The 14027-nt window shown below is 36.5% G+C and overlaps 1 protein-coding gene across 3 annotated transcripts in view; it reads left to right on the forward strand.

Moving 5' to 3' along the window:
* Positions 1 to 14027, forward strand: part of LOC121313290 (collagen alpha-1(XIV) chain-like) — a 78509-nt gene that overhangs the window by 32285 nt on the left and 32197 nt on the right. For all 3 annotated transcript variants that reach the window (XM_041245672.1, XM_041245670.1, XM_041245673.1), the window contains 15 exons: positions 31 to 160; positions 477 to 622; positions 1062 to 1191; positions 1328 to 1467; positions 1769 to 1895; positions 2020 to 2159; positions 2369 to 2501; positions 3975 to 4117; positions 7197 to 7326; positions 7742 to 7864; positions 8440 to 8589; positions 9522 to 9638; positions 12171 to 12317; positions 13008 to 13082; positions 13589 to 13728. In XM_041245672.1, the coding sequence (XP_041101606.1) occupies positions 31 to 160; positions 477 to 622; positions 1062 to 1191; positions 1328 to 1467; positions 1769 to 1895; positions 2020 to 2159; positions 2369 to 2501; positions 3975 to 4117; positions 7197 to 7326; positions 7742 to 7864; positions 8440 to 8589; positions 9522 to 9638; positions 12171 to 12317; positions 13008 to 13082; positions 13589 to 13728 (1971 nt within the window). The remainder of the gene's footprint in view (positions 1 to 30; positions 161 to 476; positions 623 to 1061; positions 1192 to 1327; positions 1468 to 1768; positions 1896 to 2019; positions 2160 to 2368; positions 2502 to 3974; positions 4118 to 7196; positions 7327 to 7741; positions 7865 to 8439; positions 8590 to 9521; positions 9639 to 12170; positions 12318 to 13007; positions 13083 to 13588; positions 13729 to 14027) is intronic.

Genomic DNA, 14027 nt, shown 5'->3' on the forward strand with positions numbered 1-14027 from the left:
TAGTAAACATGTTCTCTGTTCGGTTTCCAGGTGGTTATCGATGGAACAGAAAACACTGTAGTGTTGAAAAACTTGATGTCCTTGACTGAATACCAAATTGCTGTGTTTGCAGTGTATACCAGCGCTGCCAGTGAGGGCCTTAGGGGCAGTGAAACAACATGTGAGTCACACAGGATTAGTATTCTTAAGCCAATAGCATCTTTTGGGCATTTGGTTGGCATGACTAGATGAAACTTTTTTTAAGTTTTGGTAGGCTCTTGTTTTTTAGACAGTACGCTTACTTACTGTATGTATCATACCCGCATTGCTAAAAATAGTTTCCACATTTCTGAAAAACAGAAAAATTGAAAAGCTACTTTCAGTCGATGCAGTTGACAAGTGGGGAAATAAAATATGATAATGGCTGATTAAACACAGGTCACATGAGATTCTGCGGTAAATTCTGACTCAGCCTGTAAATCTTTTCGTTTTTCCAGTGTCTCTGCCTATGGTCGATGACCTCAAGCTGTACGATGTAACCCACAACAGCATGAGAGCCAAGTGGAAAGGGGTGCCAGGAGCTTCTGGTTACATGATCTTGTACAGCCCACTAACAGAAGCAGATGTAGCTGATGAGAAGGAGGTAAAGACATGGATGAACATTAATATCAATGGATAAGCCTGTTTGACCATGGGAAAAGGGCTGCCGGTTCATCAGGGGTATACTGTAAAGCCATAAATATTGGTGATCCATTTATTATGCGTTTTTTCGCGCAAGAAAAAAAAAAAAAACGCAAACATTTTTGCCATGAAATTAAATTCCACTAACAATACATACTTTATATATTGCAACAGGTCGCCAACATTTCTGGAGAAAAATAGGTTTCATCGGTGTGAGTCGCCAAATGTTTTGGTTGCAAATATTTATGGCTTTACAGTATACAAGTTACATGCAGGGTAGTAAAATGCTTAGATTTCAGGCCAAACAGCCTTGTTCACATATGTTATTAATACTACAATAATATACATCTGCTTTTCCTCCTGGTTTTATGATATTGTTATATATTGTTTTCTCTATTCAGGTGAAAGTCCCAGATTCTGTGACAGATATAGAACTGGATGGACTGACTCCCAGTACTGAGTACACTGTGACACTGTATGCTGTGTATGGGGAGGAAGCCAGTGACCCTATGACAGTACAAGAAACTACATGTATGCTTTTATTTTTTCCTGTTTACTTTTATATACAGAATGATTTTCCTGTTTACTTTTATATACAGAATGATTTGCACATTTAGCTGGCTTCCAGTTTGATATGCCTGTGGTAACTGAACTGCCTTTTTTGCAGTGCCACTAAGCCCCCCTAGAAACCTGAGGTTTTCAGAGATTGGACACAGCATTGCCAGGGTTACGTGGGATGCTGCTTCAAAGAACGCAAGAGGGTATCGCATAATGTACGTGAAGTCTGACGGATCAGTAACTAATGAGGTATGTTCTTGTCATTCATCAATATAATGTAAAACAAAATGAGATGATAAATGACTTAAGAGTTCTAACCACATTTTAAATACATTTCTGTTATTATCATTCGGTGCATTATTACTTGTCTCCTCCTTCCTTTCCTCCTTTTTAATATATTTAATAATAACTTTTTAATATATATTTCTATATTAATTATTGATAAAACTCAACATAATATGTAAACTTGTAGTATGCTTATGCTGTATCATGTTACCTTTCTTCTTTAGCTTTACAGTGCAATAACAGATTCTGCTCTTTTACCATTTAGGTAGAAGTTGATCAAATCACAACCAGCTTACTGAGACAATTAGCATCCCAGACAGAATACACAGTCGCCATCTTCTCAATCTATGATGAAGGGCAGTCCGAGCCTCTGACAGGAAGTTTCAGTACAAGTAAGTTGGGTTTCAGATACCAAGAGAAAAAACATGGAGTGAAATAAATAAAAAATATTTTTGATTTGGTTCATTATATAGTGTTCTTTCTAAATCAACATTTTTGTTGTATTTTTACATTTAGAGCCAGTACCATCTCCGCTCAACCTCAAGCTCAGCGATGTGTCTAGAAACAGTTTAACAGTCAGGTGGCAACACGCTGCTCCGGATATCGTCATGTACAGGCTGTCTTGGGTTCCCACAGTTGGTGGAGAAGCAAGAGAGGTGGGTAACAGTGAGCTATTAATAACAACAAAAACAGAAATCGGATTCCATTTTTTTTTTCTTATTAACCCATTAAATGCCATTTTCCTCAATTGAGGGCAGAAAATAAGTTTCAGTACTCATTTACTTTGAACTAATTTTGACATTTTCAAAACCACTTATTGCTGTTAATGGAAATAAGATAGCTGGTTTCTCTTTTTTTATTACAGCTTGTTCTTAGCGGAGATGTGGATACCCAGGTCCTCGATGGTTTGTTACAAAGAACTGAATATGAGGTGTCGCTCTCTGCTATTTTTAAAGATGAAACAGAAAGTGATGCTGTTGCTGTTCTGGGAACAACACGTAAGGCATTGTTAGGATTTCATGCTAAGAAATATAATATCAGAATATCACAAATATGTCTCAGAATATCACAAATAACTACTCAAAATAGAAGAAACATTTATAAATATGTGTGGAAGGGTGGTGGGTAATTCACTGACTCGGGAGACAGACAGGTGAACTTGAAAACACCACACAGGTGCCCAGTTTTATTTTCAAGGGTGTTTTGTTTCTTTAGCCCGCAGAGGGCGCTGTTGGTCTGTGGTGTGCTTACCAACTATGGTAAACAGAACCACGGGAATACCAAATGATGGTAAACAGTTCAGGGTGCAAGCGCACTCGCAGGTGCTTCAAACAATAATTCAAGAATAGAAGGCAAAAAGAAAAAGGGAAAATAAAACAGTAACAAAACTACAAAGAAAAGGTGCTGCACTTTGCAGTGATATCCCGGTCGCCGCTGCCTGTGCGACCCGGATCACCGACCTACGCTGCCAGCTAACTAGCCTGCTCGGCTACAATGTTCCGGGGTCTGCCCAAGGGTTCCCCGCCCTCACTGTCTCACTCTGAAACACTCAGTTTTGTTCTCTTCCGACTGGTTCTCGGTCCTGGGCCAGCGCTTCCGCACTCTCGGCGCGTTTAAAAGGGCAGACCTGAGGAAACAACAGAGCATTAACTTATAGGGCTAACAATCTCCCCAAGACCCGCCTCTCAGCCATTCAGAGAGGGGGAAAGTCCACACACCCACTTTCCCACCTCCCCGTGTCACTGCCATGACTCACAGGCGGTTGTTGGGCGACTGCCGCCCTCTTCCTGCAGCACCGTGAACACGCCAGCAGAGTCAGCACAGATCTCCCCCTGCTACAATATGCAATGGTCTTTTTACTATTATCCTGTATCTTTTTAATTTTTTAGTTTCTGTTACAACTACTGTTGCTACAACCACAACGACAACAGCCGGTAAGGGGGAGCTAAGAGCAGATCATTTAAGTTTCAATACTGAATCGTATGACAATAAGTAGTACTAAAAATAAAGATAGTACAAATGATGGCAATATCATTTGTGTTTTAGTAATACTGAAGACCTAAAGATTAACTTTTTGAACAATTCATTCTGATGCAAAATACTATTGACAAAAATACAGAAATATTAAACCTAAACCTTTTTTTATATTCTATTATTGACTAAATACGTTTTATTATAAGATTTGCATTGTTAAGCTATGCTTCCTTTTTTAACACATTCTTCATTGAGAACTCGTAGAGACTTTTATTCTTGGTTAGCAACTGAACGCCCCTGACCCCTTTGTGAAGCTTTTCAATATCGTTTCTAAATTTGTAATTTGTAGACATGCCCTAGTCGTGCTTCAAGTTTCCAGGATTAAGGGCACCTTTCTAACATCCTTCTGACAAAACCTCACAACAAAGCTATTGCTGTTGGGTAATTTACCAGAGGGGTTCTGTATTACCTTTCCCTTACCTTCTTTTTTTGTCCAGTTGTCCGCAGTGCAGTCAGAAATCTTGCCGTGGGCAATGAAACTACATTCAGTCTGCAGGTGACCTGGGATCCTCCAGACCAAAACGTCCATCAGTACAGAGTGTCCTATGTGTCTTTGAGAGGAGATCGAGATGAAGAAGCGGTAAGCATGATCTGTATGGTTCTGGAAGCGGACTGCTGTAATAATCTTGCGCTGCGTAAAAGCAGCATGAGATAACTGGAGACTTCTCATGTTGTCTGCTGTTCCTCTGCATTGCATGCCAGTGAGGTAAGAGGAGCAGCCCTGATGCATCACTGTATTACATACTAAAAGCACAATCACCTCGTCAAATTATTTTTTATTAATTAAGTTATTCGTTTGTCATTGGTGAAAAACACACAAAAATACTGTATGTCTGTGCTGACATTTGTTCTAATTGGAACGTTCCTTTGCAATTAATGACTTAATTAGTCATTTGGCAGATGCTTCTATACAAAGCGACTTACAGAGGCTAGGGGGCAAACTGTGCATCAACAACTGCTACAGAGTCACTTACAATAGGACCTTGGTTTTACATCTCATCCAAAGGACAGAGCACAAGCAGGTTAAGTGACTTGCTCAGGGTCGCACACAGTGAGTCAGGCTGAGCAGGGCATTGAACTGGGGACCTCCCGCTATCAAGCCCCTTTCTTTAACCACTGGACCGCCAAGCCTCAAAATAATTTTATAATATCCTTGCTATTTGTTGCTTTTATAAACTTCAGACTAAAAAGCAAATGAGGTGTAGATTTATAGAAAAAAAATGTTTGTCTATCATTCTGAATTTCCGTACAAAGAGGGCTTTAATTTACAGCATACATTACAGTGCTTTCTAAAACCACTTGACAAGATGATATTTTTGCTGGAATAGTTTGCTGAAATAGTTAGTAATCGTGATAAAATGTGATAGGAGTAGAAACAATAAAGAAGGATAGAGAACACATATATAATATAAATTAAATGGTATGCAATTAAATATAGATAGTCTGTTTAATGACAATGCTTGCACAGCATTCATTTTTTGTAATAGGTTTTTTTAAATTTGTTTTGACCAAGAAACGGCTCAAAGTTCACTATCTACCACAGTAGTAGTATGTACTAATAACCCTTAGTTTGCCCACATGCTTGTTGGTGTGCTTTTAAATATTGTATTAAGAAACAGTAAAATGGGTTAATTTGTATAGATTTTTTGAAAAGACAGAATTTCTGAGTTCAAACATGTTTCTCAGCCATTTACTCAAATCTATATAATATGCATTTCATTTAAATAAACACACTGCAACATAATACAGGTTATAATTATATGTGTTTTTAAATTCTGCTGAAGAAACTAATATTATGTTGTTATTGCATTCTTTCTCAACTTTCATTTTACTGTATGTCTTCTATGCTTTACTTTACCTCTGTATTTGTTATAAATAGGGTCAGTGCTTTCTGGAAATGCTAAAAGACAAATATTAGATTTGGATAACTGCATGAGTACACGTTTAGCTAAAAGTTGTAAAAATGTCATTTTTGAGAAATTACTTTTTAGAAAACATTGTTCTTAGTACTGTACTTTTACAGATTGAGCCTGTTATGTACATTACCTAATTATCTCCTCTCCTCTTTTTTATGGAACAGTATTGTAGATGGGTATGCTGTCTAGACATTTAGGTCAGAAACACCCCTACATTTGACTTTTTTGATTAATTGCAAGCTTGTTAGATGGTAACTAATAAAGGTTGCACTCAATTCCAGCAGTAGCTGACATTTTAAGTGAAACCAAACATATTATTACAGAAATAAAACCTTATAAAACCACTGAATTACAGCAGTAAAGTACATTAGCAGATGGCAGTAATGCAATGGTGGAAATAGTTTGATCAGAAAACTTATATCGCATGTAAGGAAATTGGACTATAGAATATTTGTGATTTTGAAAACAGAGTGAATTCAAAGTACAGGGAGCTGCCAAAATAACTCTAGTAAATCTTGACTAGTATGTTTTGCCATCAGTTCACAGATCTCACATTTTCTATGAAAGATGACACACAAAATTTGGTAAATGTGTATGTGTTTTTAATTATAGATATTTTTCGTTCATATTATTGAACAAAATGTACTGGTTGTTCCTTGTAGATCATTCAGTTCTGCACACCCAGCCTGTCCATGCATTCTTCAAGAGTTTACATGAAGAATGTATGGACATTGAAAACATGTGAGCCATTGAAAAAATTGGCGATTAGTTATTTAGGAGTTTGTTTATGGAGTTTTAAAGGACCTCACAGTTAGACTCATACTTTTAACGCCTCTGTTTTCCTGCAAGTGACCTATTACAGTAATTGTAGCTAACAAAATAATTCAATAGCATTTCTCTGCCGTGCACATCCATTCATTATATAGGTGTGAAATGTGCAGTTTTGAAAGAAACACAGCAAACATTTATTTTCATTTTAAAATATCTGCTACTACATTAGGTTAAAGGAATCTGTGTTTACAAGCCATGGTTTTAGACTCCTAGGTAATTTCACCTGGAAAATGAAATTGTTCCCACCACTTCACTGTTCTCTTTCCTGCCAATAACCAATCAGCTGTTTCCCCTATTGACTGTCATACTTTCAGCTAGTAAAATGCTTTGACTCAGAAGACTGTTGAGGTCAAATGACCCAAGAAGTGCAAGTGCAAACAAATAACCCAAGAATCAGGCACAGAAACTGAGGGTGGCCTTTAACCTGAGGAAATACCAAGTTTAAGGTTTAAAATTATTGCAAAATTATTGCAACTGCACATTTGAGACCTATGTAGCTGATGGAAGTACAAAATGGCTAGGATTTATGAGTGATACATTTTATTTAGCAATAGCTTATACCATTAAACATTCAAATACACATTTACTGTTATGTTTGTATCTTGAAAATTAGAGACCTACGAAGTGATAACAATAAAGATTAGGTAAGATTTACTGCCATTGTTTTGAGGTTGTAGTGAGATGTAGGAATTAGGCGACTAAAAACAAATGCCCTACACAGTTTAGAAGGGAATTGAATGAGAGGGTTGTCTATTATTTTTATTCTGCAAGGACCCCTCCAAACAATACCTTAACCCCTGGATTATTATTGTTGGACCACAGCGAATGCTTTGCCTGCTTGTTTGCCTTGCCTTCCAGTCCACCAGGGTTTCAACTTCCAGAGTTGTTAATGAACCTGGCTTCCTATTTTAGGTGATGGTGCCTGGAAAAGAGAACACCCTCCTCCTTCAGCCTCTGCTCTCTGACACAGAGTACAGGGTGACTGTTACTCCTGTCTATGCGGATGGAGACGGAGTCAGCTCCTCTTCTGAAGGACGAACCTGTAAGTACTGTATTAAATTTGAGGATGTTCCTAAACTAATGTAAACTCATATAACTGAAATCGCTGAGAGGATATCTTCTATGTGGATCCTGAATTTGCTTTTATTTATTTATTTATTTTTTAAAATGTTTTTTAAAGAGAATGTTTGTAGCTGTTATTTATATCTGGTACATGTAAGGTGTAATCTGTATGATCTCTCTCCAAAAATATATGCGCTGTGAATACATTCCCATCATACATTCCCATCATACATTCCTGTTTAGTTTTTAAAATGTATCTGCAGAATGGGTTAATAATTTGCCAGTGATGTTATCCTTTCTGCCCTGTTTTGTTCAGGGACAGATTTTATTTTACAGATGTCCAGTGCATTAAAGCATTTTTTTACTGTAAATAACCCCTTTCCTTTTCCCGGCAGTGCCACTTTCTGCACCCAGTAACTTGCGGGTCTCTGAAGAGTGGTACAATCGCTTCCGCATCACATGGGATGCGCCTCCTTCACCCACCATGGGCTACAGAATTGTCTACCAGCCTCTGACTGGTAGGTAGATTTGCCAAACTGTCCACACTAAAGTTACAAAACTGATAAACAAACAAGCTAAGTATTTTTGTTTTTTATAAATATGAGTTAATTAAAAATAGGAGTTAAAACTTATATGCCTTTAAAGATTGGAGTAAAAGTTTTAAAATAATGCCTCAAAATTAAGTAGACAAATGTTACGGAATTAACAGGAAAGGTTGTCTACAGTACATGATTTTTAGTTTACAGTAGCTTTGACACATGTAAACTAGGTCAGGTATTTCAACACCATCAAATTCAAGCATCCTGTTTAATTACAGATTAGATTTAAGACTACTGGTTCTTGGGATTCTTTTTATATTTACTTCATAGGAATTCATTGCAGCGCAATGTCCTTGCAACAGGGTCAACTTGATTCAGATAAGGTCAAGTTGTTCACTCAAAGGGGAGGAGGCCAAATGCCTCTTCAGTGTCATGTCATTACCAGTGCAATGCACTGCACTGCAATCCCTGTGCAGGTCCCTTTTAAATTTGCTGTGTAATGAAAGACAAAAAGATAAAAACCAAACTGACATTCTGTGAATTTCTTTTTTCAGCCCCAGGTCCAGCTCTAGAGACGTTTGTAGGAGATGATGTTAACACCATGCTGATCCTTAATCTCCTCAGTGGAACAGAATACAATGTCAAGTTGATAGCTTCCTACACAACAGGCTCCAGCGACGCACTCACAGAAAAAGCAAAAACACGTAAGAATAGATTGATTAATACTTTATTTGTAGTGCCTCTGATCTGCAGTGGCTCACTACCACTGTCCACTCTCCCTGTGTATTGTAGTAAAGCTGCAGCGATATACACTTCAAGGAGTCTTTTAATGTAAACTGTTTAGAAAAACAAAAACACCCTCTTCCGTCCTTACTAGAAAATAACATTTTCCTCAAAAAAAAAAAAATTAAAATTTACTTCAAATTGTGATTGAAAGGCTGTAATGTGAACTAAAATGATTCTGTCAGATCTCATACCATGTTGTACATGCAGTTTCCTCAAGGGCATCACCAGTAGAATGGCCTCTTGGAAGTAGTTGTGCCAACAGCATCATGTTACAAATAGAAAAGACTCGAAACCTCTCAACAATTTTTGAGTGTTCAAAATTGGCTTCTGGGCTCCAGACCAGAATAAAGGAGCAGCCTTCTGTTTAACACCAGAGCCATCTAGACCTAATCATATTAAGTAATTTATTTGTAAATTTTAATGATGGACTGTAACCTGTAGTAAAAGAGTCTCATAGCTAGAGGTGCTGTTCATGACTTTTATAAGATTCAGTGTCCCCTTGTATTAGTTTCAGTGATGTGTTGTTTTTTATTCATTGTTCTATTATAAGAGTAATATAAATCTATTTTTTACTTTTGTTGTATTTTCACGTTTTGCACTTAAACCAAACAGTAAGTCTTCAGTGGTTTTCGTTGCTGATTCATACCCTGTTTACCGTTACGTTTACTTGTATGTTCACTTCTATCATCTTGTTCCAATTATCATTTTATATACAGTGTATTATTCTCAAAACATCCCTGTAAAATGTGTTTCTGAAAGCTTTTCACTGCTTTTAACACATTTTTATGCTTGTATTGTATAATGTTCTAACCAATTAAGTCAATATTAAAACAGTTGTATTGCTTTGCAGTGTACCTGGGTGTGACAAACCTAAACACTTACCAAGTTGAAATGACCAGCATGTGTGGACAATGGCAGCCTCATAGACAGGCTACACTGTACAGAGTGATGATCGAGTCCCTGGTTGGTAAGTACTAATGTAAAGAATACCTCCATGTTTATGTTACTGTGACATGTATATATTTCTTTATCACTGTATTTGAGGTATGGATAATTTCTGAAAGAGACAGCAGTGTTATATAAATAGTGTTTTTGTTTGAGTTATTTCTTTTCATAAAATCCTCTTTTAAATGGTATTTCACACCAGTTTATAAATTGTTGATTGCTGTTACTGTACACATCTTCTTGTGTTTTCTTTAGTCTTAATCAATTTCTTTTCTTTGATTCCTCCTCCAGTTTCCTTTATACAGTATGTCTTCCATAATGTGGCTCCCAATTATCCTTCACAGGCAACAGAGCTATTACAGAATGATGCAATGCAATAATGTGTTTGCACGGAACCAACTTTTTAACAACTTTAACGTCTTTACCTTTGGGGAAAACTTTGTAATTGAGAGGTCTAAAAAAATGAAGCCTATAACATGCAAAAATAACAATTCCAGTTCTATTGAAGTGCTTCTATATTAATGTATGTGCACCTAAGTGTAACCTAAGGCTTTTTTGTTTTCCCTTTTGGACTGAAAATGCTTTGCAAATCAGACTCAGGCAGACCTGAGTAGTCTAATTGACCTCCTAAAGACTCTATAATCATGATTCTTTAGAGCAAATTTGTAAGATAATATTGTTTCTAACATTATTAGCCACTGTACTACATACAAGTGCAACCAACAGTCAGAGGGTGCCAAATATTTGACCAGACTGAAGTGCACACCGTAGTACAGAAGCACACTAAGGGTCCTTTTTGTATTTACTGTGGGGTTTGGTTTCAACCCTTGCTAAAAGGTTGAATATTATTATTGATAAGTATGCCCCCTTTGAAACTGTAGTTTTATTTACTATCACCTTGATATCATTGCATCACCAGGTCACAGTATCAGCAGGTAGAAAATAACATTCACGAGAAAGTCAAATTTTTGGCACCATGAGAATTGCTTCATAACAGTATTTTTGCACCTTATACTACAGTAGTGTATGTGACTTCAGATATTTTAAACTCACAGCTTGTAAATAAATATTTGCTGAATAAGAGGATATTATATCTATCCAAAATGTGTTCAGAGGAATAGAACAGCTATTAAGGGACTAACTACATTACAGTAAGTATTATTATGGAAATCAACCCCCTAATAAGCATGAATAAATAATTGTTTACAAGTACTCAGTTTCATCCTTGTAAAAGTATTTCTTAAAACTGAAAATGATTTAACTGTTATTTTTTGTGGTATATCTGATGAAAAAGTGAATCTTTATCTGTGGTTGGTCCAGACCTCGAGCTGGCAGACACAAAATAATTGTAAATTCACAGCCAGCAGAGTCAGTGGTCCATGAAGTCTGTCATTGTGTTAGTTTTAGAAACCCAAAGTAGGCCTACATAGATTTATTTTTCAACGAAATGCCTAAATTATTCAAATTTTTCTTTTATTTATACTGCAACATAAGTGTTACACGCCATTTCACTGTTGTATAAGTAAAGCTCAAATAAAAACCACTACCATGGATAAATGAATGTGAACTTAAAAAGCATAACATTACAACATTATATTGAAGTACAAAGCACAGATGGTGAGATACAGTACCAAACTCAATGCACAAAGTAGAAATTCACAGAAAAGGGTTTTTAAAATTACAACAGAGACGAGAAGCAGACTATAGAGGATTAACCCCAAGTAGAAGCCATAAGGTTGTTTCTCAGGTTTCAGAATTATTATCAAGTGCATCTTGAGACATTTTCCCTGATTGTAGGATTTAGAATTTTCTTTTAAGTCATGCTTTTAGGACCTTTAAACTTCCATGCAATCTTAGGGTTTCTGACAGATATGGGTTTCCCTGGCTTTGTGCTGTTGTGCAACTTCAGATGTAAGGATTTCCCTGAGATTTTGCAGCAGTTTTGAAACTAGTATTCAGATTTATATGGTCAGCTTTATGAACTGATGTATGTGCATTGTAAATGTTTATACTTCAGTATGTGCTTGTACAAGCCTCTAGTGATAACACAGCTGCTGTACTAAGAACAGGCTAACAAGAAGGTTTCATTTGGATAAACCTACTTTTAAAACCAGGAAAGTACAATTCTAAATGTTTTTGCTATCCAGAGTCTCTCACAGTCCTAATTCACCAGTTCTTTGTTCTGTATCATTTAGATCTACCTAAGAGCATTAATCTTGAGTAATTAAAAAAAAAAAAAAAAAAAACTGTTTATGTTGTCCAGCATTGTACCCTGCTCTGGTCTTAGCCCAGAAGCAGCTTTGGGATTTCTTTGCTAATTGTGATTTGTGGTATTTTTTATTTGGAACATCCACTGCTCTTCACCCTGGAAACATAGGTAATATTCAAAGCATAGAAGCAGGGAAATAAAAGGGTTATGGGAAGCCGCTATATGAATTTAATTATTATAAACAAATGAGGTAACGATACTGGTAACTTAAAAACAATAACTAAGAAAACACACTCATTTTCTGGGTGTTAGGACCCCAAACTAACAAGCAAAGCTTCATTTCAGATGGAAAGAAAGAGGAAGTGACCCTTGGAGGTGGAGCGTCCAGACACTGTTTCTATGACCTGATGCCCAACACCCAGTATAAAATAACTGTCTACGCCCAGCTTCAAGAAATGGAGGGACCTGCTGTCACTGTAATGGACAAAACATGTATGTACATGCCAGAGAGGGCAGACTAAAATTTTCACAGCCCTAGCTATATGTTTTAATTACAAAATACAGGATCCATAGAGGATGCATGTGGTATACAATTTCAGTGCAAAAGTGTTGACCAAGCAATAATGACCAGTTTTTAACCCTAAACTCTAAGCACCAGATCACTGGAAAAATTACAGATAAACACCTTATTAACTGCTATACATGTTAAGTCAAAATCTTGGTGGGACCGCAGCTCTGATTAAGCACATTTATACCATTTATGGCTTTTAAATCAATCTGAGTGTAGAACTATTGAACAACATGGAAATTCCATTCTCTGTAATGGGTAATTCGTGTTTGTACAGGTTTTAGAGTAATTTCTTGAGTAACATTAGATGCTATATGGAGTATGCATGCAACCCTTGTGGCCTACCAAAAAGAGACAATTTATGCTGCATACCATAGACACGAGCAAAATAAAAATGTAAAAATCTTTTGAATCATTAGATACAACACTTAAACATCGGAATGACAAGTTTTAAAGTTTTATCGTTCCTTTATGTGGATGTCATTTTTAAGTCATTTTAATTATCCAAGAATGCCCTACCTTTTGGCCGCTTGCAGGAAAGCCAAACTGAATAAATTTCTTTCCGATATTTTACTGGAGTTTAAATGTGTGTGTTTTTATATTTAAATGTCTAGTTCCTGTCCCAACTGAGCCACCAACCTCACCTCCAACCACCACCCTTATTCCCACAATTCCTGTTGCCAGAGAAGGTAAAAGTATTCACATTTACTAAAGTCTATAACACTTTTCTACTTCTTCTACTCCTTTTACTACAATGCAAGTATGTCATTGAAGGGTTGAAAAGAACTACATTTTCTATTTTTTATCATAAAAATGAACTTCAATATTCTCTCTTTAGACAGTTTTTAGATTTATTATAGTATACGGTAAGTACCAGTGAAAAAGTAATGCTGGCTATACTTTTAAGTTAATGTGCAAGGATCATTGATCTACCTTGAGTTGTGAAATATTTCAGCAGAACGATGCATGACATCTCTGGACAAATGTTAGTTGACTGGCTGGTGAAAACAACTAGCCTTTTAATGGTCATAAAATGTTGGATATTTTGTGATAATAAAAATGAGATTTCAAAGACACACAAAAATAATTAAGATGTAGTGTATCTGTGCAGCGAGTACAGTAGGTAGCAAATCAAATATTCAATGTTGGCTCCAGTGTCTGTGTGACTGATTAATCCTTCCCCCTCCTTCTCCAGTATGCAAAGCTGCTAAAGCTGACCTGGTGTTCTTGGTGGATGGGTCTTGGAGTATTGGAGATGATAACTTCCTCAAAATCATCAATTTCCTCCACAGCACATGTGGAGCTCTTGACAAGATCGGTCCCGATGGCACTCAAGTAAGAACGATGTAATGCTTTCTGGTAATTCTGGATACTTTCATTTAGCTTGAAAAACTGTCTACTTCAAATGCTAGCTGAGGCCTAAAATAAATAAAAATGTGGTTGCCTAAGCAGAGTTATGAAATAACATGTTTACACCAGAAAAATGGCTATATTGATTCTGAACCTTTTGATTTAATCCAGATGGCAGTGTGGAAGGACAATCAAATATGCCTTGCCTGGATATGCACAGAAGCATGTATTCAAATGTATTTGTAATGTTTTCTAATTTTAATAACTATTTCGCTTTTTTTGTA

Source organism: Polyodon spathula, chromosome 3 (assembly GCF_017654505.1).
Source record: "Polyodon spathula isolate WHYD16114869_AA chromosome 3, ASM1765450v1, whole genome shotgun sequence".
Classification (NCBI taxonomy): Eukaryota; Metazoa; Chordata; class Actinopteri; order Acipenseriformes; family Polyodontidae; genus Polyodon; species Polyodon spathula.